This window comes from Hibiscus syriacus, unplaced genomic scaffold, assembly GCF_006381635.1.
Source record: "Hibiscus syriacus cultivar Baekdansim isolate YM2019G1 unplaced genomic scaffold, ASM638163v2 tig00111238_pilon, whole genome shotgun sequence".
Lineage (NCBI taxonomy): Eukaryota > Viridiplantae > Streptophyta > Magnoliopsida > Malvales > Malvaceae > Hibiscus > Hibiscus syriacus.
In genome coordinates this window covers 869,884-896,687 of record NW_024063030.1, presented here as the reverse complement: position 1 = coordinate 896,687, position 26,804 = coordinate 869,884, and the positions used below count along the sequence as shown (strand labels likewise).

At 36.3% G+C, this 26,804-nt stretch overlaps 6 protein-coding genes across 7 annotated transcripts; 3 read left to right on the top strand and 3 right to left on the bottom strand.

The window, feature by feature from the left end:
* Positions 1-595: 595 nt before the first annotated feature.
* LOC120157138 (F-box protein AFR-like) lies at positions 596-2,218 on the bottom strand. Its single transcript, XM_039168384.1, has 2 exons — positions 1,905-2,218; positions 596-1,824 (listed from the first exon to the last, which is right to left on the bottom strand). Exon 2 carries the CDS (start codon positions 1,745-1,747, stop codon positions 626-628), a length of 1,122 nt encoding a protein of 373 aa, XP_039024315.1. The 5' UTR covers positions 1,748-1,824; positions 1,905-2,218; the 3' UTR covers positions 596-625.
* A 3,031-nt stretch (positions 2,219-5,249) lies between these two features.
* LOC120157137 (pentatricopeptide repeat-containing protein At5g10690) lies at positions 5,250-9,796 on the top strand. Its single transcript, XM_039168383.1, has 12 exons — positions 5,250-5,456; positions 5,531-5,713; positions 5,851-5,983; positions 6,424-6,521; positions 6,672-6,833; positions 7,108-7,176; positions 7,466-7,601; positions 7,971-8,203; positions 8,450-8,527; positions 8,914-8,982; positions 9,117-9,293; positions 9,522-9,796. The coding sequence occupies exons 1-12, from the start codon at positions 5,250-5,252 to the stop codon at positions 9,783-9,785; spliced, it is 1,809 nt and encodes a 602-aa protein (XP_039024314.1). The 3' UTR covers positions 9,786-9,796.
* Positions 9,797-10,100: 304 nt separating this feature from the next.
* Positions 10,101-11,396, bottom strand: LOC120157192 (protein gar2-like; the record flags this gene model as incomplete). Its single annotated transcript, XM_039168421.1, has 1 exon — positions 10,101-11,396. A coding segment is annotated over one exon (1,296 nt), but the record flags the coding sequence as incomplete, so codon positions are not given.
* Positions 11,397-13,767: 2,371 nt separating this feature from the next.
* LOC120157139 (uncharacterized RING finger protein C4G3.12c-like) lies at positions 13,768-16,899 on the top strand. The gene is made up of 6 exons (XM_039168385.1): positions 13,768-13,973; positions 14,496-15,693; positions 15,968-16,025; positions 16,088-16,182; positions 16,290-16,454; positions 16,565-16,899. The coding sequence occupies exons 2-6, from the start codon at positions 14,515-14,517 to the stop codon at positions 16,715-16,717; spliced, it is 1,650 nt and encodes a 549-aa protein (XP_039024316.1). The 5' UTR covers positions 13,768-13,973; positions 14,496-14,514; the 3' UTR covers positions 16,718-16,899.
* A 986-nt stretch (positions 16,900-17,885) lies between these two features.
* Positions 17,886-20,536, bottom strand: LOC120156930. The gene is made up of 2 exons (XM_039168197.1): positions 20,276-20,536; positions 17,886-19,801 (listed from the first exon to the last, which is right to left on the bottom strand). Exon 2 carries the CDS (start codon positions 19,652-19,654, stop codon positions 18,392-18,394), a length of 1,263 nt encoding a protein of 420 aa, XP_039024128.1. The 5' UTR covers positions 19,655-19,801; positions 20,276-20,536; the 3' UTR covers positions 17,886-18,391.
* Positions 20,537-22,078: 1,542 nt separating this feature from the next.
* LOC120156869 (centromere protein O-like) lies at positions 22,079-26,197 on the top strand. Of its 2 annotated transcripts, none has more exons than XM_039168136.1 (13): positions 22,079-22,204; positions 22,336-22,380; positions 22,483-22,531; positions 22,632-22,680; positions 22,912-22,982; positions 23,184-23,242; positions 23,958-24,056; positions 24,502-24,559; positions 24,771-24,907; positions 24,991-25,047; positions 25,165-25,262; positions 25,542-25,732; positions 25,990-26,197. In XM_039168136.1, exons 2-13 carry the CDS (start codon positions 22,372-22,374, stop codon positions 26,058-26,060), a joined length of 948 nt encoding a protein of 315 aa, XP_039024067.1. In that variant the 5' UTR covers positions 22,079-22,204; positions 22,336-22,371; the 3' UTR covers positions 26,061-26,197. The 2 variants fall into 2 exon arrangements, with proteins under 2 accessions (XP_039024067.1, XP_039024066.1); XM_039168135.1 differs by having other exon boundaries at positions 22,336-22,383.
* The last annotated feature ends 607 nt before the right edge of the window (positions 26,198-26,804 follow it).

The following is a 26,804-nucleotide window of genomic DNA, read 5'->3' as shown; positions in this document are numbered from 1 at the left end:
TCCGAAATAGTTTATCTTGCAAATACACTCGGCCTCCAGGCCCAGACCGTTCAAGACCGCAAACAATTTTCATAATAACTGTCCAAGCTCAGAAAATACATTTTAGCGGCGAAACAGAGCACTCAGTTTGCTTCGTTCCTAGACGGGCTAGACCGTAGCACCATGTGCTGGCAGAGTGAGAGCTTGGAGATCCTGAAATCAACGGCAGCATGGTTTCAAAACCTTTGGTGTTGGAATTCGGCCATCCTTGATCAATAATCAATTGACAAAGAAGTAAACTTTAACTTGAATAGAGAACAGCTGAATATTCCCAGAAGATCTAATTCAATCGAAGATGTTTAAATTTTGCATGTCTATTGATTTTTTATTCTCGGCATTCCAAAACCACACCTTCCTTCTCTTAAATACTTGCACAAAATTCGATCATAGTATATGTCAAATATTCGACTCAAACAATTGTTTTTATGCGAACGAACCTTCTTCTCTGTGAGATAATAATAATTCATTAAATCTCAAAATAAAAACAACATAAAAATCTTAAACATACTGATCTGTAAGATATCATAAACCAGTTCTTGTATTCCTATATGAACTACGAGTAATTTACCCGTAACAAGGGAAGTTTTTAGGCATAAAGAGCTTGGCAACTCGAAGGAGAAAGGTCGCGGAAAGCCTTTGGGGCAGGCATGACTTCCCAGTTCGCTATGAACTCCCCGTTTAGTCCCTCAAATGCGCTCCCTATTGCCACGTTTAGCCCACTCGACACCACGTAGATTTTCCCTTCCACTGCACTCAGAGCAAACGGCCTCTGTATTGTCTCACGTGGGAATTTATCACCACCTACGTACTGCCACGTGTCACGATCAGGAACGTATACCTTCATCGGGCAGTCACCGTATTCCGAAATGACAAATAGCCTGTCACCCACAACCACGCTCACCCCAGTCCAACCTTCTTTCATCCCGTCCTTCATTTCATGCCACGTGTCACTCTCCGGGTCGTACACCCCTCCTCTTGGTGAAAACAAGAAAGGCCACGTCCACCCTTCTGTCACGTACATCTTTCCCCCAACCTCAGCTGAATCGTACCTGGCCAATCCCACGCGCATTTTAGAAACTTGTTCCCACGTGTCCGTCTGTGGATCATAGCATTCCACGGAGGTGTTAGAATCATTATACTCGGCCCCACTTCCACCGACGGCAATTATCTTACCATTAACATTCCCAGCAGCGAAGAACGATCGCGTGGTCACCATGGGAGACGCTATGGACCATTGATTTGTGGATGTAGTGTATACCATCGTTGTATTGATGGAAGTTTGTGTGTCTGAGCACATACCGCCTAAAACGTAGAGCTGACCTTGACGTGGAATCGAAGTACAAGCAAACCCAGGTGGGCACACAGCCTTGGAACAAGGCATGGAAGGTAATATAAACCAACGGCCTGATCGTGGGTCCAGCGCTTGCCATTGTATCCTGGCCGTCGATTTATGGAAAGCGAAAATGAACAGATAAGGCAGAGACAGCGATAATGATCTCTTACAGAGAAGGAAGGCAGGGTCTGTTATGATCCTGTTCCAGGAGGAACACACTGAACGTGCCAACGATTGGTATGGATATGGAAGATGAAGAAGGCAAAGCTCTGCGATCTCGTCGGGTAGCCCTGGAATCAACGGCTCCGATTTCTTCTGATATTCTTGTTCATTGTTGTCTTGTTGCTTGCCCGAGAAAGACTTGGAAACAGCCATAAATCTTTGAAACTCTTGGCGTAGACTAGAACTAAGCAGAACAGAAGTCGAGGAATGTCATTAGAGCACGGTTCAGACTTCTATTCACACATATATATAGAACCCTAATTTTACTTAAAGGAGGCTTGATTAGAGGGGAAGTGTCGACTGCGAGAACCCAATTTTACAGAACGAACTTTGCAAAACAGTAAAAGGGTTTGGAGTTCGACTATTTTAATGGCTTCCTTTCTTACCATTTTTGTGAAGAAGAGAAAATAAAGGAGAGAACTTGATTTGTTTTGGTTGGTTTGTGTTTGTTGGGTAGTTAGCTTCTTGAAGCCCGAATATTAGGAGAAGCGTTAGATCAAGTGACGCACCGAAATTCAAACAAATCAGAAACCAAATGACTATATGGGAGTAAACAAAAGAAAATGATTTCCATTCCGAACTTGAAAATTTCACACGAATAACATAACTTGAACTAGGAGACGAGCACCTGCTTTCTGGTAACCGCAGCTTTCACAAAATTTAATGGTTTAATATAATTATATATGTTCTTCCTGAGATGACTATTTTAAGGATTTATTTCGTTATTATTCTAAAATTAATTTGTTTCACGAAGAAACAAATCTTTTTTAAGAAAACTTTGCACAATAAGTTTAGTAGTAGGTGAAGAGTGAGACTGATTGATTAATAAAACAAGCTTAAGATAAAATAATTGTTAGAATTGAAATTAAATCGTTTATGTATTATATATGTTATGTTTATATAATTAAATAATACTCATATCTTTAATCTATGAATATGTATGACAATACGTGTCACCACCTTGAGCTGCTGCTGGGACTGCTTTCGTTTGAGAATTAGCCTGCACTGCGATGCTACAGCTACTTGTCTTCAAACGGAAAAGGAACGAAAAATTGAAAAGCATGAAATGAAAGCATTACATTACAAATGGGCGTTGTTTAGATCAAAAGAACCAATGTGTAATTAACAACAGGAGTGTTAGCTTTAAGTGAGACGAAATTGATGCCCTGAAGGCTGAATGCATAGCCGCTTATCGTAAATGGCGTGATTAACAGTCTTATCTTAATATGGACCAACAAAGATAATGTCTAATCTAACGAGTCGGACGAAGCTGTTTCATCATATTAAACCCAACTTTGATTATTATGCTTATTGAAATTAAGTCACTTTTCTTGTCTTTAGCTGGAATCCATTGAGTTTGCCTAATTTTGTAATTTTCTCTTTAACTACCCAAAATATGCAAAACAGTGAAAAGATAAATCAACAGTGCGCCATGTATTTTTCGTTTAATCTTAACATCTTCGGGAGAAATGAGTGATATTATTCTTGAGCTGGTAGATCATTCATGATATTTGGGATAATTTTGTTGATTTTTAATTATTAATTATCGAATTGGACAGGTGATTTCAGTGATAAAAGATATGATTAATTTTTCTAAAATTATTAAATTCGAGCAAATGAGTTTGTAGGGTATGTGAACGTTGTCAATAGGTTGCTTTTTTTTTTCTTCTAAAAGGCACTACCTTGTAATCAACCCAAATTATTCAAAAAATTAATTACTAGTCCTCAAAAATTATATACGATTATGTTTATTACCATGCATATTGCTGTAATTAATTAAGTTATCAAACGTTTCCTAATAAATAAACCATTTTTTAACTAATTTATAAATTCTAGAAACAGGATATTATTTACATCGTAACAAAATAAAATGAAATTGTATCATATACACTAAATAAAAGTTAAAATTAAAGAGCTTATAAGTCACTTTTGATGTTGGAAAATGATTAGTAGTACGAAACATAATAGTTTCTGAGTCCTTTGAACAAAAAAAATATTTAATCTTTAAATTTTTGTATATCGAACTAAATTTTAAATTCATAAAATTAATTAATATATATATAATATATATTTATTTGATGAAAATTATAATTAATAATAAAAGTGCTGATATAGCAATTTATAATATTGACGCGAAAGAGTGAAGTAGTGATCAGTGGAACGAAAGAAAAGGGCAGTATGAGACCATATGAGGGGAAGAAAAGAAAGGAAAACAACTGGAGGAGGGGGCGACAGATAGGGTCGTTAGATTATTATTATTATTTATTAAAATAAATTTCCATACTACTTTATTTTAGTGCACATATTTTTCAACTGTTCGGATGAGAATTAGGTTAGATCACCTTTTTAAAATAGTGTTATGATCACCTTTATTGACTTAATGTAATTATCGTCTAAGATCAACGAATATGTATGAATTAAGTTGTGTTATAATGATAAAATATTTATATTATATAAAGTTAGGATTAAAATATCAAATTCATGAATAGCTTATACACCTTCTGTTTATAAAAAATGTTATGAAATAAAATAATATAAAAATCAGTAGTACTTGCCAAATCCATTGCCTATACATATCTATACAATTTTGAATGATCGATCCTATCAAACATCGGGAAAATGGCTAAGATAATGTAAGTGCGGTTTTTTAATTCCTAATATAATCTATTCTATGATTATTTTTCTATCTAGGATGAATTGAACAGTACAAATCTAAAGATATCAGGTGTTTCACGTGTCTTCAAACTAAATATGAAAACCTCACGACTCCATGATGTTTTCAAGAAAATGAAGAACCCACAACTGTATGTCGTCTTTAGACAAATGAAAAAGACCCCACGAATACACGCCGTCTTCAAAACAATAAAAAACTTTAATTCAAAAAATAATATGGTGGATATCTTATATAAGAAAATAATTTTTTCTACAACCCTATAGGGGCGAGGGATCCCCCCAAAACATTGATGTGTGTCTATATGTATATAAAATATAATAACCCTAAAAACGATGACCGCACCATTAGTTGAGAAATTGACTTGGGTTATTATCTTTTCAATTAGGCACTTATTTTGTATAACTTATCTTGGTAACTAAAAAATATTTAATTTAATAAAAAAATAAGTAAATGATAAAAATAAAAATATGAGAATAAATAAATGGTTAAATAAACAATTTATCTTTATATTATAAGTAAAAGATCTATATATATGTTTTCATACTTCCAATAACGAAAATAAATTTATATTTATCAAACGCATTTTTTATTTTTTTCCAAAATAAAAACAAAAATATTTACTAAAACTGAACACAAAATAATAACCCATGTTTATATTTTTAGTTGTCGGACTTTTGAAAATAAGCTTATTGGGGAACGTGGGCCAAAAACTGGGCATTAGAAGTGTGGCAGAGTAGGCCCAAGAAGATGTCTACCACTAAATTACTACCAATCAAGTTGTTTGGAACCCCGGCAGTTAGGCACCCACATTATCCGTTTGCAAATTGGATCGTTTAGATTTCGATTGTGATAAAATCATACTTCTTCTACTTGTAGATAGATCTCTACTCTTTTAGTCTTCTCGTCTTGTTTGCGAATCATTTGCAACTTGCATGGCTACCACTGGCTGATGGATTGCCGCGCTCTCCCCTCCGCCAAACAATGCCTCAACTCCACGCGTTCATGCTTTTGCCATCTAATTCTAAACCCTTTCCCCATCACAATATTTTGTCGTCTTCATCATCTTTTTCTTCTTCTGCTCCAGCTCGACGTCGTTTCCCAAGGACTTTCTCTCCCACTAAGCCTCCCAATCTCAAACGTCTCACCTCTCGCATCGTCCAACTCACTCGCCGCAAGCAGCTTGATCAGGTCAGCGGTGTGTGCGTGTGTGTTTTAAGTACTGTATATTGGAATTTATTGTTGTTAACTTGGGTGGATTACAGATATTGGAGGAAATCGAGAACGCGAAGAGAGAATACGGAAAACTGAACACCATCGTCATGAACGCGGTGATGGAGGCTTGCGTTCATTGTGGAGATGTTGATGTGGCTCTCAACATTTTTATCCAAATGACTCAACCCCACAGTTGTGGCGTTGATACGGTTACGTATGCTACACTGTTGAAGGTACTTTAAGAAAAATAAATTAATGAGCGAAACACTTCCGATGCACGTCGACTCATTTTATTTATTTTGTCTCTTGAAATTTTGCTAGTCGTTAATACACTAGATGTTGAATCTTTATTGTTTTATCTTTTGTACAGGGGTTGGGTCGGGCTCGAAGGTTTGATGACGCGTTTCAATTACTTGAGTCTGTGGAAAAAGGCACAGCTGCAGGGAAGCCAAAGTTGTCAACACAGCTTATCTACGGTTTGTTGGATGCCTTAATTGAAGCAGGTCAGGGTGACAAGTCCACTGAAACCTTTTCTTAGAAGCTATAGAAATCAGGGGTTGAATTTGAAATGAATGCTTTTGGGCAGCATTACAATAACATTACTTTATTATCATAATTCTGTCTATTTGTTTGTCAATGATAAAAGCGCTGGACTACCGGAGTGAGATCGTCTTTATGTTCAAGTATGATTTCTGAAATCATTTTGTGTTCACAACAGAATTGCTTATGCTGTTCATCTTGTTAGTACTTGCATTAGTAGTGAACGGGCTTGATTATTTCAGCCTTAACACTCATATGAATGGTGGATGTTTATAGTTAGAGTATTATTTGTTGAATGAATACTTTAGCATGCTGCATTTTTTTTCCTGTTTTAAGTATATATCCTTGTAAGCAATAACTTTGGCATTACTGATAATGTTATACATAATCTACTTTAGTGCAGGAGACCTTCGCCGTGCTAATGGTCTTCTTGCCCGCTATGGTTTTCGTCTTCGTGAAGGAGGAAGTCCTTCAATATTGACTTACAATTTGCTAATGAAGGTTTCTATCTGGCCTATAGATCTGCAAAGAGACTAATTTAAGAGATTAAGTTTTCCCCCAAAGTTCTTATGGTGCTTTGCTAGTTGGTTAAAATATATATCACTGAAGAGTAATCTACGTTTTGTCTTTTCCTCTCCTCTAAACTCCCAGGGATACATAAGCACAGGGTGTCCACAGGCTGCAATAAACCTGCATGAAGAAATACTACTTCTTGGGCTGAAGCCTGATAGACTGACATACAATACTCTCATCTTTGCATGTGTCAAGGCAGAAAGTTTAGATGCTGCAATACGATTTTTTCAGGAAATGAAGGTCAAACACTTATTTGAGGGTTGAATTTGGTCCATTATTTTCTTGTCCATTACTTTTCAATGCACTAGTTAATGTCATTCATATGTGTAGGATCTATCCATGAATTGTTTAAGTCATAATTATTGCGACTGATTAAACTTGAATTGAATAGTAATGGAGGGGAGCTTGACCTCTTATTTAAAAGTCTAGTTTAGAGCCTCCCACATGCAAGTAATAAGAATAATCAGGGGAATTTCCTGGTTGACCTAAATTTTTATACTTGATTTTTTTTCAGGACAAAGCACAGCAGTTATGCCATTCAGATCTTTACCCGGATGTTGTTACTTACACCACACTATTGAAGGTGAGCTTGTCTTGTGTTTATTTAGGTTTAAACAATTAAATAAATGAGCACTTCACCTTTCAAACTTTTAAATGTTAAAAGGTTTTGTTAAATGTGAGAACCTTTTATATTGCAACATTCGCTATGATATGGATGGAAAGCAGTTAATACTTTACATCATATTTGGTAAACCCTGTTGTATTTCTAAAATCTTCATCTTTTTCTTGTGAATGCACTTGAAATACATATATTGCTCTTTTATAACCAAGAAATTTATGAAAGAATTTAACCTTTTACTATATATGTGTAGGGTTTTGGGCATGCTAAGGATCTTCATTCAGTTCAGAAGATTGTGATGGAGATGAAATCTCGTCACGATTTATTCATTGATCGTACTGCATTTACCTCAATGGTTGATGCCATGCTAAATTGTGGTTCAATCAAGGGTATGTTCTTGATTTTGTTTCAGAATGTGCAATGGGTCATGATTGTATCTTATTGTGAATGGGATCCAACCTAAAATTTTACATCCTATATCAGTTCATCATGCTGATTACATTTACATGGTACATGTATTAAGTTTATCCGAATTGGATGTAACTCCAAGGTAAATTTAAATATATGTATGCTGATGTTTTGATTAGAACTTTTTTTAAGGTCACACTCAGCACCATGTACATAATATATGCACCAACATTTATTGTTTGACTAAAGCTTCTGCATCAGTATGATGAAGCTCAAACTAAGTTATTTTGTAGATGATGTTTATCTGAATAATAACTCGTGGATTTTTACTTACAAACAAAAAAACTTAGGTGCACTTTGCATATTTGGAGAAATATTAAAGCGGGCTGGTGCAAATGAGGGCTTGAGGCCAAAGCCTCACCTTTATCTCTCCATGATGCGTACTTTTGCCGGTCGAGGGGATTACAATATGGTTAAAAAACTACATGAGCGCTTGTGGCCAGATTCCGCTGGAACCATCTCCCTGGCTGTTCAACAAGAAGCTGATCATCTTCTTATGGAGTCTGCTTTAAATAATGGACAGGTACTCGGTCCATTTACACATGGTAGTTGGCATTGCAATTTCTGATGCATAGCTCACAAATTTATTAGGAGTAATTGTCTCATCTGCTTGTACCGCATGAACTGATGCAGGAAGACTATGTCTCTACTTCCAACTTCACTGCATGAATTTCATTGGTTTTGTTTCTCCACCTCTAGGTTGTCCCATATAAAGGGAATTCTCGTGCTTGGAAATTTTGAGTTCTAATATTTTTCCCTTTTCTATCAGATTGATGCAGCTTTGGAGAATCTTACAAAAATTATTAACAGATGGAAGTGTATATCATGGACCAGTCGTGGAGGCATGGTATGGAATTGATTCTTATACACTAAGGAAAACAAGAGATACAGCAGCTTAGTCTTATCTGACCTATTGAATATATAAGATATTTGAAATGGATGACAATATGTTACCTTTGTTGAAAATGTGCTGAAATACCCTAATTTCTATTGATCCAAGAATTCTGGTATTCCCCATTCTCCTGTTTATTTAATTTGATGGGAATAATCTGGATTGCACCTAATTTAGTTTGATATCTGTCAAAATCTCTCAAATATTTGAAATTCTTTTTGGAAAAAAAGATCCTTTACCTTGAAATGATCCCCCCCCCAACACACACACACACTTGAAAGATGTTAGTATGCTGTTTAGTTAAACATGTTAACCTCCTTCAATCTACTTTTGCTATGCAGGTTGCTTTGCGTCTAGAGGCTCTTCTGGGATTTACCAATTCTATGCTCAGTCCTTACTTACTTCCCCAGGTACATGGTCTTTTCCAGTCCATTGGCTTGGTGGAGCTAATTGTGGATGGTGACTGCAACTAGCAGTTTCAATGTGCCAAGTCCTGATAAACTGTAAACTTTTTGGTTGAAATAACAAGATTTCGAATATCCAGGTGTTGCCAGGTGATCCCATTGAGAGCATCATGATGCCATTTGAAACAGCTAGACCTCTACATGGCACTTTGGAGTTGAATAGGGTAGTAATGCGCTTATATAGAGAGCCACTTGTGCCTATTATAGATGACTGGGGAAGCTGCATTGGGCTGTTACACCGTGAGGATTGTTGTGAGGTACTAACACCCTTGTTGCTAGCTTATAAAAATATGATTGATTTATAACTCCATTTCGCGACTTTCTTGATTTTGTTCAATCATCCATCTTGTTGCATTGTTCTGCATGATGTGAGAATATATGATCCATATTTATGTATAGTACTTGTGTCAGGGCGATTACTGATGAACTGTATGAAATTTATAATTGGCTATAATTCATCTGAAACTTCTGTTGATCCTGTGCAGATGAATGCCCCACTTTCAACAATGATGAGAAGTCCACCTCCTTGTGTTACAACGACAACAACTATTGGTCATGTAGTCGATTTAGTTTTGGAAAAGAAGTATAAAATGGTTATTGTTGTAAAACATAGCAACTTGAACGGCACCACGCATGGGTCTAGGGCAGTTGGTGTTTTTACTGTTGAACAATTATATAACCTCGTAACACCTGTACCAGAGGTGTTGAAACAAAAACACTCAGTTCATAGAAGTTTAACTATGTTTTGATGCCTTTCTCATCTTCCACTTGTTTTCCCAACAAATATCAGTAGCTGAGATCGCCAGAATGCATGTAAATAAGAGTGTTTTGTGTTTATTAATTGCTGATTTGTTGCCCACTGTGGATAAGACTTAGCAAGTTTCGGGGTGTTATTACCATTTAACACATTGAGTAATTAAGCCTAACCCTTCGGATAATCTATTACATTAAATTCTTTCAAACCCTTGTGGCATTGAGTTGCATACAAGAATCAGCGGAAAGTTGGAAGAAAATTTTAAAGAAAATAAACATCATTTCTCCATGGGATGATGATGATGAAAAAACTATAAGCTATGGTATGCGAAGGGTTGATCACAATTGAATGAATCTCGGGAAATGATTTGATCATATATCACTACAGATTTTGGACAAAAATCATGTTGATTTGACGTTAGAAGTTTCTTATCTATGACATTCTGAAATGCCCCAGCCAGTGCGAGAACTTTGTTCCTCCTCTGTTGTACTAGCTTAGTGGCTGTTTCCTCGATCATATTATTGTACGGTGTTGTAGATACCTTCTTTCCTTGTACATGGCTCTTGACGACGAGGTTTGTTGTCTTTGGCTTTGCCTTTACCTCTGTCTTTGTCTCTGCTTTTACTACTGTCTTTGTCTCTGCCTTTACCTCTGTCTTTGGCTCTGCCTTTACCATTGTCTTTGCCTCTGCCTTTACCACCGCCTCTGTTTCTGCCTCAGGCTCTGTTTTTTGCACTGTATCTAATTCTTGTACCGTTTCTTCTTTACTGGATTCAAGCTTCTGCCGCAGACTTCCTTCATTATCATCCTCCCTCCTGCTTTCAGGTTGTTCTTTTTCTTCTTCAATTTCTTTAGTAGCACCCACCTCTTCGGTTGCATCATGCTCTCCTCCATGTTCGGTTGTCGCCTCCCTATCCTTACAATGAGTCTTTTCCTGCTGGGGATCATCACCAACAATGATTTCCTCTTGGATTTGATTCTCCTTATCTCCATCATCATGTTGAGGAATATGATCAGATTTTACGTCCTCTACCTTATCTTCCAACTTTTCAGTATGAGGCTCAGGTTCATGCTCAAACTCAGGGTCAGAGTCAGGCACAGGCTCAGGTTCCTTTTGTCGTTCCAAAACTGCAATAGAAATATCAGGTTCGTTTTGTTGTTCCGAAACTGGACTAGAAATATCAAGTTCGTTTTGTTGTTCCGAAACTGCACTAGAAATATCAGCAGTATCTTGTCCTCCTTTATCAACAACACTTGTGACTTGAGTAAAATCTTCGTCTTCCGCTGTGGCCTTAGCTTCAGTTGTTCCACTCTCTTCAGCTTTTGGAAAATTGGTATCAACCGCTTCATCCTGATCAGCTTTTGGTGTTATGACATCTTCCGTTTCACCTTGATAAGTGTTTCGTGTTCTGGCATCATCTGCTTCACCCTGATCAACGTTTGGTGCTATGACATCATCCGCTTCACCTTGATAAGCGTTTGGTGTTCTGGAATCATCTGCTTCATCCTGATCAACGTCTGGTGCTATGGCACCAGCCGCTTCACCTTGATAAGCGTTTGGTCTTATGGCATCATCTGCTTCACCTTGATCAACGTTTGGTGCTATGACATCATTCGCTTCACCTTGATAAGCGTTTGGTGTTCTGGCATCATCTGCATCACCCTGATCAACTTTTGGTGCTATGATATCATCCGCTTCACCTTGATCAGCCTTTGATGTTCTGACATCATCCGCTTCACCCTGATAAGATTTTGGGGTTTTGGTATCATCTGCTTCACCCTGATAAGCTTTTGGTGTTTTGGTACCGTCCGTTTCACCCTGATCAGCTTTTGGTGTTTCTGTATCATCCACTTCACCCCGATCATCTTTCACCACCTTATCTGTCTCAGGCTCAACTTGATGATCCAAATTTTCTTTATTTTCATGTCTGGTTTCAACAGACTGGGCTTCCTTTCTATCAGGAGTGCTAGGAGGTTTCCTTGAAGCCGAAGGAGGAGTCGATCGTCCCCTCCTAGTCTTAGTGCTAGTAGTAGTAGTGGGGGGCTTATGCGAGCTCCTAGACGAAGATGCCATTGATGTTTGTGATTTCGTCGTAGCATTTGGCTTTTTGGCAACACTCTCCAAGGGTGCCGCAACAGGTTTTGAAGTTAAAGAACGAGACGTGGATGTCGCTGCTGCTGCCGTTCTAGGACGAACGGGAGACATAAGTTCCTCCTGAGCTCGAGCAGGTCTATCAAAGGATCTTCTTCTGATAACATTGGGGCTTTGGGAGGGGTCTTCGATGGCAGGTTTCTTTGAAGTCTTGGGAGCAGTATCAGTGCGTGAACTTTTCGTGGGCTTGAGATAGTTTGGTAATTGTTTTTCAGTGGAACTGGAAGGTGTAGAGGAAGAGAAAGGTTTTCTTGGAGAAGGCTTCGAATTCGAAGGGGAAGTGCCGTTCTTCCCTTTCACCGATGCGCTAGCTTCTCTTCTTGCGGTTGCCATAAATTCCTATATAAATGACAAGAGATGGCGTACCACCTTGAGAATGAGACCAAATTTTAGGGAACAAATGGTATAAATGATTTGACACAAATAATAGTTGTTGTATATGAAGAAGAAAAAGAACAGGGAGATGGATAAAAGATAAATTGGTTTGTTTTCTTAGTTTGGTAAAAGGGAAACCAAGGGACAAAGAAGCGACAATATCGCACACTCAATGGTCCACATTCATACATGATGCATATCGGGTGTTGAAACCATCCCACAAAAATGGGATTTTTTTACCTTAATTTCATTGGCCGTACCCATATTGGCTCGGCACATTTTAGGAACATTAGTTGAAACCACCCCATCTCCATTACTATATATACGTGCCGCTCAACATAAAACACATTAAATCAACTAATAATAATAATATGTTATAACCTAAAAAGAACAATGAATGTCTATTATAGAATTATATGATAATTTAAGAAAAAATAACGGGTGCCCATCATAAGATGATCGAATAACTTAATACAATATAATAAGTGTCCACCATAGAGTGTGACGGATTACATATTCTATTTGTAACAAATCTTAGCGGAGTTTCAACACACATTAGTTTAATCTATATTGGCAAAACAAGGTATATAAAAAAACATACAACGAAGTCTATTCAAATACTCTAGAACACGTCTTTAAGTTCATAACTGTAACATATGTGCTTACCGAGAAGTGTGTTAAACAATTACTATAAAAGAAAATGAATTAATGATGATGGATAATGGAACTTTGGATTTTGGCTTTGATAGCAATTTTACACTTGACTTTGATTTTGTGCTGCAAGTTGTTCCGTGACATTTTTGGGATGCACTTAGCATTTGGCTTTAATTTTGATAGCGTTTGGATTGGTTGACAAACGCGGCAGTTTGGATCTTTCTTTCACTTTCGTGGAAAATACTTGTTATATTCCTTTTCTTTCTTTCTTACTGCAGTCTCTGTCTTCATTCATTTCCCCTGAAAAAACCCATTTTCTCCTTCATCTTCATCTTCTTTAAGAGTTTAAATCTCGGTCCCTCTCCCTCTGCAGATTCAATATTCAAAAGGAGAATACGGAGGAGCTAAGAGGTATAACATTGTTGCTTTTCCCTTCATATTTAGCGCTCCTTTATTTTTCTTCCCTTTTTAAATTCATTTTCTTCGTTTCTTTTTTACCTCCATGAATTCTCTTTTCTCACCACTTATTTTGAAGAAAAAGTAACAAAATCCCGGCTTCGGGTCTTTGTTTTAATTGAACTTCTTATTTATCGACAATTATATATACTAAAGTGTTGATTATTTTGATGCCTTGATCATTCTGTTTTCCAAGAATTTTTTCATATGGTAGCTTGGGAAGGGAAAAACATGGTCAAGTCTTGATTAAATCTTCAATTTGCTTTTCTTTTGCAGGGTTTCCTTTTGTCTGATATACTTTTTTTTTAAAGTTAATTTTCGTTTTCTCGGGTGATAAGCTTTTTACACCCTCAAATCACGGACAAAGTCTCTTTTTTTAGAAAAAAAGAACAGATGAAAAATGATAGTGCGTTGAATAATTCAACCAAAGAGAAATAGAGAGAGACCCACTTTTCTTGGGAACAAGTTCAGTACTGGAGCTTGTGACCATCTAGTCTCCTCTATTGCTCTCTCTTTGAACATGTTTTGATCCTTTTGATAACAAAGGTGTTTCTTTCTTTTATATCTTTCCTCCTCTTTCCTTTCTGCTGTCAAGTATTCTTCTATCATATTTCTTTCATTTAGTTTTTGAGCTGCATTTTTCTTTTTGGACTTTGCCATTTCTTACTCTGTGTGAATGCTCCTTTAGACTTCATCGTTTTTATTGATAGAAGGCAAGTATACAGTTTAGGGTTTTATCTATTATGTATGTTAGTGTTGCTGGACTGCTCTGTAAGTTGAAGAAACTATTCATTTTTGGGAACTTTTAAGTTTGTATAGAAGTAAATATTGAGAGTTGTAACTATCTTTTGGAATGAAGTTAAGTTGTTGGTAACGTGATTGAGCTCCCGTTATGGGGATGGCTGAAGAGACTGTATTCTGTTTTCAGTTCTTATCTTACCACCATAATTTATGATTTCTTCCGGCAGTATATATGCTAGCGGTTAGTTCTTTTTCGGCCTCCTGAACTAAATTTATGTCATGGCTGAGGATCTATATCATTTATATGATACATTTTTTTTCTTCCAGAAAGATACTTTTTACCTGCATGGATAGATATACGGGGAAAAGAGCTGTTAATGGGCTTGTACCTGGCAGGGGATCAAGCCTTGTCCTAAAGGATCATGTTAATATCAGAGAGCAAAATGCACAGTTTTACAGCCGTATTGGATGCAGTAGGAGGGTGAACACTATGAAAGGAACACCGAATTGTTACTCCGAAAAGGCCAAATCATCTAGGCCTTCTTTCTGCACTTCAATGAGTGAGAAGGAAATTGTTGGAAGTTCCTCTGGTGTATACCCTGCAGTTGGCAACACTAGAAAATCCTCTACAAATCTTCTCAGAAAGCTACCATCTCAGCTGGGAATAGATTCATCTGAAACTAGTAGTGTTGAGGAAGAGCCGGAAGTGTTGGAGCTTGTTTCCCCACCAGGAAAGATTCAAAGAGGGCTGCAGCCTCCATCTGAAGATGTTGATATTGGGGAAGTTACCGTGATGGAAGTAGGAAGCTCTAGTGTAGCATCAAACACAAGACAAGGGGAAATCTTTACTCAGAGTTCTGGGTTGGAGGACCAGGATACTCAAGCAAGTTCAGCTTTTACTTTGGCATCTCAAAGTGCTATCCGTGCAACACAAAGTAACACAAGCAAGTATGGTTTGAGAAATCCAAAATGTAACTCTATTGCTGTTGTCTCTTCTGGTTGTTCTTCTTCGGGTTCAAGCCTCAACAAAGGGGAAAATACAGTAAAAAAGAGTAATTCTGAAGGAGAGGGTAGTTCCTCCACCTGGTGGAAGAAGTTGAGTGGGTCATCTTTGGAGGGACTGAACAACAGTTCTAGCCTTGGTGTTTCTATTTCTGATTCAAGGCAAGCCAGAAACTGGTCTTCTAATAGGGATTGTAATATTGCATCTTCAGTTAGGATTCAGAGATCAAACAGTAGTTATGCTAGAGGGAGACCCCCAAACCAAGCAAATGGAAATAGTTTAAATTTGAATGAGTCAGCCTTAGTCATCCCGCAAGCATCTCAATCTGATGTACATATTGATTTGAATGCTCCTGTTTCAACAGAAACTGCCTCAACTCATGCTAGTTCTTACAATCGACCGCGTAGTGTAGGTGAGAATTTACTTGGTGTCATGCCTTCTATCCCTTCAGAAGTTGGCATTTACCGCTCTTCAGTGAACCGGGGTAGATTCCGGCGCTACAATATGAATGGCATTGCTGAGGTATACTAGTAGGATATTCCAACCTGGAATTCTTATGCATGGACTTACAAAATTTCTTCTTTCTCTCTCTCTCTCTCTCTTTCATCTTCTTTCCTGTGGAACTCCGGGAAGGGCCTGAGTGAGGCTGTGAATACAGTCTTACCCGTTAATATCTTGAATCATCTGGTGTTATAGAATCTCTCTTGGGAGAGGCAGTATGAAACTTTAGTTGCCTTTTGTTGCATCATTAAACTATTGAAGAATCATCTGTTACTTTTGCTTTGTGTTCACCCAGGTATTATCAGCACTTGAGAGAAGTGAACAAGATGCAGAGTTGACATATGAGGTAACTAGTTTTGAAGTGTCTGAGCTTACCTGATTATTCTGTGTTGTTGATTCTGTTTCTGTCCTGCAGCAATTACTCTAGAGACCGGCTTACTCCTTGATGGCCTAAACTTTTATGACCCACATAGAGACATGAGATTGGATATTGATAATATGTCATATGAGGTTTGTTACTGTTTCACTATGTGGGTTCAAATCTGCATTTTATTTTATCCACGCTATGCTTGTTAAGATAATCTAAAGGTATTAGCTTTTGTTGCTATTCATGACAGGAATTACTAGCTCTAGAAGAAAGGATGGGTACTGTGAGCACTGCGCTACCTGAAGAAGCATTATCAAAATGCCTTAAGAAAGGCACTTATGAGGCAGCATCTTGGGAAGATGTAGTTGTCTGCTTTGAGGGTGAAAAAGATGATATCAAGTGCAGTATATGCCAGGTCCTTTACTACTTAACCTTCCACTCTATTAATTTTCATCTCTGGATGCGACTGCAATGGTTTCTTGACTGGTTTCACTTAATGGAATTCATTGGTTTTTTTCTCCTTAGGAGGAGTATGTCATTGGAGATGAAGTAGGGAGGTTGCATTGTGAGCATAGGCATCACATTGAATGTATACTACAGTGGCTACGGATGAAGAATTGGTGCCCTATTTGCAAAGCGTCGGCAGAAGCCACATGCTTGTATTCGCCTACCTCATAATCAAGTTGAACTTTTAAAAAGGAAGCAATAGACCCGGGTTCTCAGTTTCTGGCATATTTCAGAATTGTTTTTTGATGATCATATATGTAAATATCAAATCCACCCATTTCGTGTCAAGTTGTTAAATCAAGTCAACCAGGTGCTCTACGTTCTGCACTGGTATTCATTCTCCATCGAAAGAAATGCGAATGAAAAATATGCTTGTTGGTTTGTTGTTTGAGCAAGCATCAGTAAGGTTCATGTTGTACTTGTTTTCGTCCTCTCCTTGATTGCTAGTAAAATAAAGGATCTTTCTGGTCATTTGTGGCTCTCTCAAGACAGTGGATGCTATTGGAATTTTTCTCGAATGAACAATCAATTAAGTTGTTGATCGATTAAAATTCTGATGCCGTTATATGTCATGCATTACATTATAATCATGTGTTACTTTTATTTTATTTTTAAAAAAAGTAAGATATCAATTTGAGGAGAAAAAAGCACTGGCTAAAATATCTTAACTCGAGCAGTTGGCCATGGCTAAAATAACTCAGGTGAGTTGTATGCATGTTTTGAGTTTTGTATACATGGGTAATAACATGATTCCAGGACAGATGGTTTTAATAAGAAAATGCTCAAGATTTATTGGTTCATCATGTCGTTGCTCTATGTTTCCCATACATAAAACATAATAAATAACATTGATCTTCACAAGCATTGCCTGTACTATTCACCTTCAATGCTGGGGAGAATTGGCATTTCATAATGTCCATCATAAGTCCTTCACGACCATCTGCAACAATCAGCAAGCGCGAAGTACATACTTTTCAGGTTCTTCACAATATGAAAACATCATTCACTGGTTCAACAACAGAACCTCGACATACCAGTCGATGGTGTGGATGGCAGAAATGATCAACAAAGTTAATGCTGTTAGCAAAAACCAAAGATTGTGATCCATCTAAACTATGATACATGCAAGTAAAACGGAGACCAAACTATATATATCCAATTGACAAAATAAGAACAGTAGTTTGAGCACTATGGAAAGCTGTATGCCACCAAATCTTTTGAATGGCAATTAATTACAATTAGCAAATCATAAATCCACAAGAACACAGAATCAAAGCCTCACAAATAGATTTTTCAGTGGTCATTTGGCAGAAAATCAAAATATAAACCACGTGGACAATATAATGGATATGGATTAGTTATTAATATTGAAACTCAATAAATTCTCAGATCCAAAATTACATATAGAGTAAGGCTGCAGCTCTTTCACATAATTTTACCTTTCACCCAGCTACAAGGCAGTGTCTCTGCAAAACTTTCTCAGATTTCCTCCTCAATGGCTGTAAATTACAATAAAATATTGGGATCTGTAGAAGACAACCAACAACAATGCTAATTGTACAACAGAGCAACAAGTTGCAAGTACTTCCTTTACGAGAACTTCAGCTCAGTTGCTCAAAAATAATAATTTGACCTGTCCCAGCTCTGCAGCAAGGGTACAGGCATCCCGACACTCAAACCCATAAGTTAATCTTGCAAGGGACAGAGCTTCATCTGACTGGGAGCAATCTGGTTCGTGTCAGTAAATGTAAACAGAATGGGAGCTTCAACATTTGTCAAGCATATTGAACCAGAACGAACATATCATTGTAACAGCTTCATGATAAACAATTTTTTGTTGAGCATTCATTCTTCAAAAGAATGCATACAGATTTTTTCCAGCAGCAATGACCAATCATCACCCAGCTGCTGGGGATTTAACTCCATTGCAACTTTAAAATCAAGCAAAGAAATTGAGCGCCTCTGCCCCTGTTCCTGCAAAACTTCTGTAGGCCCGGAGCTACTCTGCATATGCAAGTGATTACTTGGCCACAAACCATTAACGAGCTTGCCTTGATGCTGCTGCGTGTGGGCAGAGTGCTTTCTCAATTCATGTGTAGGCCTTGACCCCACCAGAAGAACACATGATCTGATCAGTCTCTTCAAGTATACATCTAACATGTTGTTTAACATGCTAGCACATTCCAATGAAACCCCTCCAAGGCCCTGCACTGCTAGAGTCTGCTCCATACGTTTCTTCAATGTCTCATTATCATACAAACTGCCACTGTCATAGTAGCTAATGAAGTCGCCACTGCTTGCCACAGGCAGAGTTTTGTGGGCCCCACCAACACTAGCTGAACAAAATGGAATCCCAAGAGGGGCGAGCAAAGGATTCCTAGAGAAATCAATGTGGTTGGCTTGCTCCACCTCCTCCCCGTCTTCAACAATAACTCCTTCAGTCAGACCTTTACTAAGCTCCCTTGGTTTTCCTGTGGAACACCCCAAACCTTCTCTTTCAATTACAGGCTGCTCAGCAATTGCTTGAAGATACTGCAATGGTCGCCGATAATCATAGGGTGTCAAATGCCCATTTTCCAGACCCAAGTTATTGCCATTGTCTTCAGTACCCATGGATTGATGTGAGAAACTCTCAACCTTTCCATTTGGCCCCAGTGGGCTGGGCCAATCCCTGAGCTTCCTATCATGTATTCCAGATCTAACCTTTTGGAGGGATGACATTAGCAAAACCCCATTAGAAGAAATGGCCATGTTTGGATTCTGGTTGGGTACAAGGGATCCAGTTGGCTCATGCCCATCATCTCTACCAACATAACTTTTCACATTTTGTATCAAAGATTTAGTGGGACCTGCTTCATGAACTGGTGGTGGAGTCTTAGCCTGACATGCATTTTTCAATATCGAACGTATCAACTGATTATGCAGTGGCAGATTCTCCCTTCCAAGAAGGCGGTAACATGACTTATCGAACTCACTTTTACTGAGTTTCTGACTCAAAAACCTACTCAAATTATAAAAATACCTTTTTGACCTCTCAGCCCCTATCTTCTTCACTATCTGTGCTTTTAAATCACCTAAATTGATTCTGGAACCCTGCTGTGGCTGCATTGCTCGATAAGCAGATTTCTACACCATTCACAGAACTATAAAACCAATGAAACTTGTTTCCACCTCAATCTACAGTTTTCTCCAATACCAAAGGAGTCCGAATCCACCTATTTGCATGCTATACAATGCAAATCAAACTCTTGATCTCTGCATGTTGAGAGAAAAAGTGCAAGCATGAATCCCAGATAAATAAAGAAAAAAAATTAGAAATCCAATTTCCACACATCCCTAAGACCCACATAGGAACCATTCATACAACGCAAACCCAAATTTCATCTCTGCAGAATCAAAACCCTAGGGATCAAACTCCACTTAAGTAATAAACAAAACCCCCCACAAAAGCAAAGCCGGATTGAATAAACGCAAAGCACGAATCGAAACCCTAAAGTTGGAAAAGCACGAACCGCAAATAAAAAGGGGAACAGTGCAGCAATTGAAACCACACGGGTATCACTTTAAAAGACAATTGAAGAAAAAAAAAAGTAAAATATTGGGAATTGGGAAATTAAAGTTGAGGGAAAGAGATCAGTGGAGTTTGGTGGGATAAGAGCTGGAATTGCAGAGAAAAATAAGCAAGGAGTAAATAGAGAGAAGCTTAAGAAAGTTTGATAAAAAGCTAACCTTAGGCAAGTTGCTCCACCAAATTGCAGAGAAATCCAGCGCCACAACAGCTGTTGATTGGTGTCGGGGTTTGGGGTTGGATTGCTCGCAGCGTCCATCGAATTCTTTTTCCCCCTTCCCTTCTTTCTTTAAAATACTAATATATAACAATCTCTGTGTGTTTTATTTAGAGTGCATTCTCTTTTTCCATGTTATTTTTTTCTTCTCCTTCTCCTTCCCCTTCCCCTTCCCCCTTCCTCTTCTTGATTTGCTAATGCTATATTTTCAGCCCGGCTTTGTTTTGTGTTAGCTCTATCTCTCGCTCGCTATTACTACTTACTATTTTAATTTTTTATTTTATTGTTTGGTTTGATAGTTGATTTTATTCATGTAATAACTTTAAATTAATATTTTTAGATTTTTAGATTCATTTAATCATATTAATTTTTCTTATCAATATTAATTATTATGATATTAGCATACTAATTAAATATATTGATATGATAATTGTACTGTACTAACATAATTATTTACGATATTAACCTAACAATCAACATACGAGAATTTTATTTAGTTTTTTAATTAAATTAAAAAAATATTTGATTTTTATTAAAAAATTAATGACTTATTTAATTTAAAAATAAAATTAAAAAAACTACAAAAATTATAAAAATATTACAATTATTAAAATATTTATAAAGTTATTAAACCTTAAACTAAGAAGTTAAGCTGAGGTACTAATTTGAACTAGGAATCTAAATTCATATAGTTAATTGAAAAAACAAATATCAATTAAAATATTAAAGTCAAATTTAAATACATATATAAACAAATTAGAAAAATTTAAAAGCATAAAAATTTATTTGTTCAGTTTTATTTGTTTATTATTATGTTTGAATCTTGTATTTTATATAATACTTAAATTGCTATTAAGCCTTTAATCCATTAGACAACAAATAATTGTATTTAATTATTATTTTTATTAGTATGAAGTGATTACAAAATAATATATATTCTAAAAATTCTCAATTATTTGACAGTGAATGCTCAAACACTCCTACAAACAACGTGCTCGAGCCTGGAACCTCAAAAATAATATTTATCCCTTTAATCATTGAGGTCGTTTGATTCATGTTTAATCATTATTTTTTGATAATGTAAATCGAATTAAAATTTACAAATTTGTTTTAAAATTACAATTAAATACTAGAGAGATTAAAGATAAATTCAAATTAATATATTAATTTAATACTGCACTTTTGAATCTTTATTTAATTAACTTTGCTATTAAATATTATTTATTTTGCTTTTTGTAATACAAAATAATAAGAATTGTATGTGATCAAAATTGAAACTAGAGTAAAATGAAGAGTTTACACAAACCTCTTATTACTTCATTTATTATATAATTAATTAATATTTATTTATATTTTAAAAATAGTTTTATTATTATTATTTTTATTAATGTTATCAAAATCATAGCAAACTAACTAGTTGAATTAAAGAATATATTAAATAATTTTGATAAAATAAAATATTATTCTTTTTCGAATATTTTTATTTATAGAATGAGTATATGTTGTTTTTTTAAAATATATATATGGCCTTCGTTATGGCCACCCATGGCAGGGTAGAGTTAAAGAATTGCTTTAGGGGGTGGCTCAATTATAAGAGCGCGAGAGGCCCAGAGTGTTTCTTTTAAGCAGTATTGAAATGCTCTGTAGAAAAATGGAAAAGCAACGGCCCAATAGCTCAAACATTTGAGCCCGTAGATATAATAACAGAAGGAAATCACGAGCATACACTCTCTTTTAAAGCCTTTCTTTTTCCTCCCGCCTCTCCCAATTTGTTTGGCCTTTAGGGTTCGGTTTCAATTTACAAGGAAAACAGGAAAGCGAAGCAATCACTCACTCGGGGAATCCGTCACGCCGAATTGTTACAGATGGCAAGGTTTAATGAAGTGTCCAATCTCTGTTTCTAACTAATCTAAACAAGCTAAGCTCGTTATATTGTATGTCTTTAATTTATCGAATTGTTGCTAAAATGCAAGCCTTAAATGAAATGTTTGAAAATTTTTGCAGGAGCAGCAACTAAAAGCTTATCTCAAGCCTCTAGAGATGGGAGAAGTAGTAATTATTCATTTCCTACATTTTTTAGTTTATTTCAGCCATATATTGTATTTATAAATTGCTGATTTGGGTCAAAATATCACTGTGTAATTGGTACAGAATTTCATGCAAGAGGAAGATATTCGATTGGAGACTACACGTGCAAGATGTAACTTATATATCTTTCCTTTTTTCCTATAGTAATTCTGTATGTATACATAAGATTTCTGTTTCTAAAGGAAATGGATTTTGTTTTTTCTTCTTTTCAGTTGCAAATGTTGTCAAAAGGCACGCCCAACTTACAGAGCGTCTCTCCAGGTGTGTATGTGTATATATAATCTCTATCCTTATTCTTAAGGCATCTTATTTTTAGACTGGTACGGATAGATTACACAAAAATGATAGCGTAGATGTCTTATACCCACTTGTATAGGACAGCTGATTTCTTGTTGGTTTTATGAACCTAGAGTATAAAGCTGATGAACGAGCTTGTATTCTCTTTCTCTTTTTCGTTGAGGATTAATGCTCCAAGTGGTCGTGATTTGGTAGGGATTCTGATAAGATGATATATGAGCGTCTGCAAAAAGAATTTGAAGCTGCAAGAGCTTCTCAAAGTCAAGGTAAATATATGCATTTGCAGTATCAAGTAGCCTTTTCAAAACTGTGTTTTGTAGCAATCAAAAATTTGTTTTATAATGCTTGATCTGTATGTTTAAAATCTCATTTGGTACTATACCCTATCTAATATGAAAAAAAGGTTGCTTAATTCATGTATTTTTAACTCTGACAAGAAATTTCCTTTTCCCCCTTTTGATCTTCAGAGATTAACTTAGATAGTGAACAGTGGAATGACGGGCTATTAGCTACAATAAGAGAGCAGGTATCCTTTTTTTCCTGAATTCTTTAAAGCAATTGTGTTTCCCAATTCACCCCCCTCTGTTTGTGGCTCTATTTTACTGTTCAATTCAGAATTTTTTTACTGTGGACTTGTCTTGACTAGGGCTGTAAACGAGACGAGACAGATCGCGAGCTATTCGAGATCGACTCGATCAAGGCTCGATAAATACTCGGATCGAATGGACTCGATTCGAGCTCGAGCTCGACTCGAGTTCTTAACGAGCTGAAACGAGCTACTCGATATTCGACTCGAAAAGCTCGTGAGCAGCTCGAAAATATAATATATTAAGATTTTATTTAAAAAAATAACATTAATAATAACATTAATATTTATGTATTGATTTTTTTTAAAAAAAAATACAGTAAGATTTTATGTATTTAAGGTTCATGTTCGAGTTTGAGTTTGAGGATTCAATCGAGTTAAGTTTAAGATTTTTTTTTCATTTCGAGCCTTTTCGAGCTGCTCACGAGCTTCAGTTCAGGATTTCGAGTTCGAGTCGAGCTTAAAAATTTTAAGCTCGCGAGTTTTCGAGTCGAGTCGAGCTCAGTAATACTCGAGCTCGACTCGGCTCGTTTACACCCCTAGTCTTGACGTTGAATGATTTTATTACTTTAATTACTAATTCTTTTAATATAACTTCTCTACTCCCCATTTGATAAAAGTTGCCTAGATGCTAACTTATCTGGTTTTTGATCAGGTTCATATGGAGGCTGATAGAAAGGCCTCATCTGGGGACACGAACAACATTCCAGCATCTAATTTCCAGGAAAAGGTTACTTATAGAGTCGGAAATAAGGTAACAAAATATTTTGATAATACATATATATATATATATATTTTGCAATTTTCATTATCTATAATCTGGATTATAACTGATACTAAAAATCTTCCTCTTAAAAACTTGATTTGGAAGAATGTTAATTGAAATTAATATCATCAGTTTTACTCAAATCAAAGATGAAGAAAGCTGGGGCAGCTTTTGAACAGCTTCTGGGATTGGATTTAAATTTTAAGGGGAAGTGCTTTTAATTTTCAGGAAACTATAAGCTATTGAAGTTGGAAAAAAAAAGTTCTTTAGTTTTCGTTAGGCAAGTCAGTTTCAGAGAGATATGTGACTATCAATAGATTTTTAGATTTTGTTTTAAGTGATCAATATTGCAACAACTCTTTTATATACGTGTTTTTTTTATTGTTGTATTTGTGAAGTCATTTTTTGGGAGCTCAAAGTTATAAGTGAACAGGTGATTTGTTTTTTGGAAGGGACAAGAATTGGCATACTATATGAAACATCTTTTGCAGGTATTACTGTTCTTTATAATTTGATTATCAGTATCTGCAGTTAACTATTTAATTGGCTCATTGCATGTAAAAAGTTATCACCTCAAGCTAAGGCGTATATTGAATTAAAGATATAATTTTTTTTAGAGAAGTTGGATAAGAAAATGAATTCAGTCCTTCTTAAATGTGACAAGGGTTACTCTTACAGTTCTTTTTTCTGTGATTTTGGTAGGGGAACCTTGTGAGCTGTACCATTGTGTGCTTGAGAGCAAGTCTTTTCTTGAAAAGATGACTGTCATTGAACATACAATTCCTTTCTTTCTGCCACTACGAGAAGTAGAAAATGATCTTCTTTCTTCTAATGCCATGGTAACTTGGTTGCATTTCTGGTTTTTAGTTTAAGATAACGATATTAGATCAGCTCTTATTTTTCTTTATCTATCTACTTTCAGAGGTTTATAGATCATATTGGAGAGTTATTGCATGCTTATGTGGACAGGTGTGAACAGGTAATGCTGTCATGTTGCTTATATGAAATTGTTATTTTTTTATTATCCCAAATCAGTAGTTCTCATGTTTAGGTGATGTTTTGTATCTTGAAGCACTTGCTTGGTCCACCATGACAGGTTCGGCTTGTTAAGGAGCTGTATGGAAATCAAATAGGAGAGCTGTATCATAGCCTTCCGTACCACATGATTGAATTTGCACTTGATGATTCTGATTGGTTGGTCCATTTTGTACTTTCTGTATATTTACATAGTTTAGTTTTATCTTTGGGATATTTTGGTTTCTGAAATTCATTGTGTTTGCCTGTAGATTGATATATACAGTCTTTCTTAATTTTTAATTATTTTTTAAATAAAAAAGTGAACACAGAATAACTTTTTCTTTTAGAATAGTCTTCACTATAAGGTTCAATAATTATCTTAAACAGGCAATACATGTTTTAGTAATTAGTTTTGCTTGGCCATTGATGAGACTGTTTTGTTTGCATTTGTTGCAGCAAGGTGACAATCAGTCTTAGATATCCAGATCTAGTTTCTGTTCTTCCAACTCGAGTAAAAGTTCTAGCATGGCCAATGCATCAATTTAAGAAGCATCATACAAGCTCCGCTAGAGCAATGGGCTCCCAACCTATTCCAGCTCGTTTATCTTATGCGGAAGATGCCTTGAGAACCATGAGCTTACCAGAAGGTATTACTTTTACATTTAATTTTCCCTCTCCAGTTGAAGAATTTCCTGGTAATTGATGTCGCGAAACATCATCTGCTGCTGAATTTGTATTTAGATTCAAGTTTGAAGAAATCTTCATGAGATGGCAATTTCATTGCCTTAGAAAATCACTTATTACTTTTCTGCTTTCCTATGATTGGATGAGTTATAAGTGATTTGATTTTCATTATGTTTTTCCACTGACACTTGGTTTGTCTCTTGCTTATTTGTATCATCAGCATACGCGGAGATTGTGTTGAATCTACCACAAGCCCTACAGCAAATATTTCAGGTTGGGAGTCCTAGTTAGCACTTCTCTTTCCTTTCAGTATGCGGTGTACAAAAGTTGTATGGGTTGTATAGGATGACATACATGCATATATACTTATGAATCATTGTGTATTGTTGGTTTTCCTTCATTTAGTTAGTATAGAGGAACATCCCCAATTTCTTATTGCTCTGCTTTACTCGCCATTATGGTTCTTTTTGTGTTTCTTATTGCCCACAAATTTTTTGGTGGTTAAAACTTGATTTTATTTATGCAAAGAAAGCAGTGTTCTGCTCATATAAGTACATTAGTATAACCAGCCTTTACCATCCAGCAACTATAGCCCATCTAATGCCCCAAGCTATACACGGTCACTTGTATTGCTTGTATCAGTTAAATGAGTTAAATGATTTCTAACAGCATCCTTGAGCATTCCTAACAACTTCAATTCAGATTTCTGTTGGCCTCTGAAAACCCTATTGTTTCTCTCTCCATACCTTCCTAGCATAAGCCGGAAGGGCGAGATGCAAATAAAAGAGCCCCTCGTCTCCTGTTCATATCGACATAACAGAGATTGCCCATCAACGTTTATTCCCAAGCTCGTAATCTGTCTGTTGTAGGCAAAGGATTATTAGTTGCAAGAAAAGCAATAACATAACGTTTTGGAATGAAAAGGGGGGCAACAGATTATCCTACTTCGTTGCATCTTGCAAGCCCTTGGTCGACTTTCATGCTGGTCTCTGCTTACAGGAATTTCATGGTTATTGTTCCAATTGCTATTGTTTG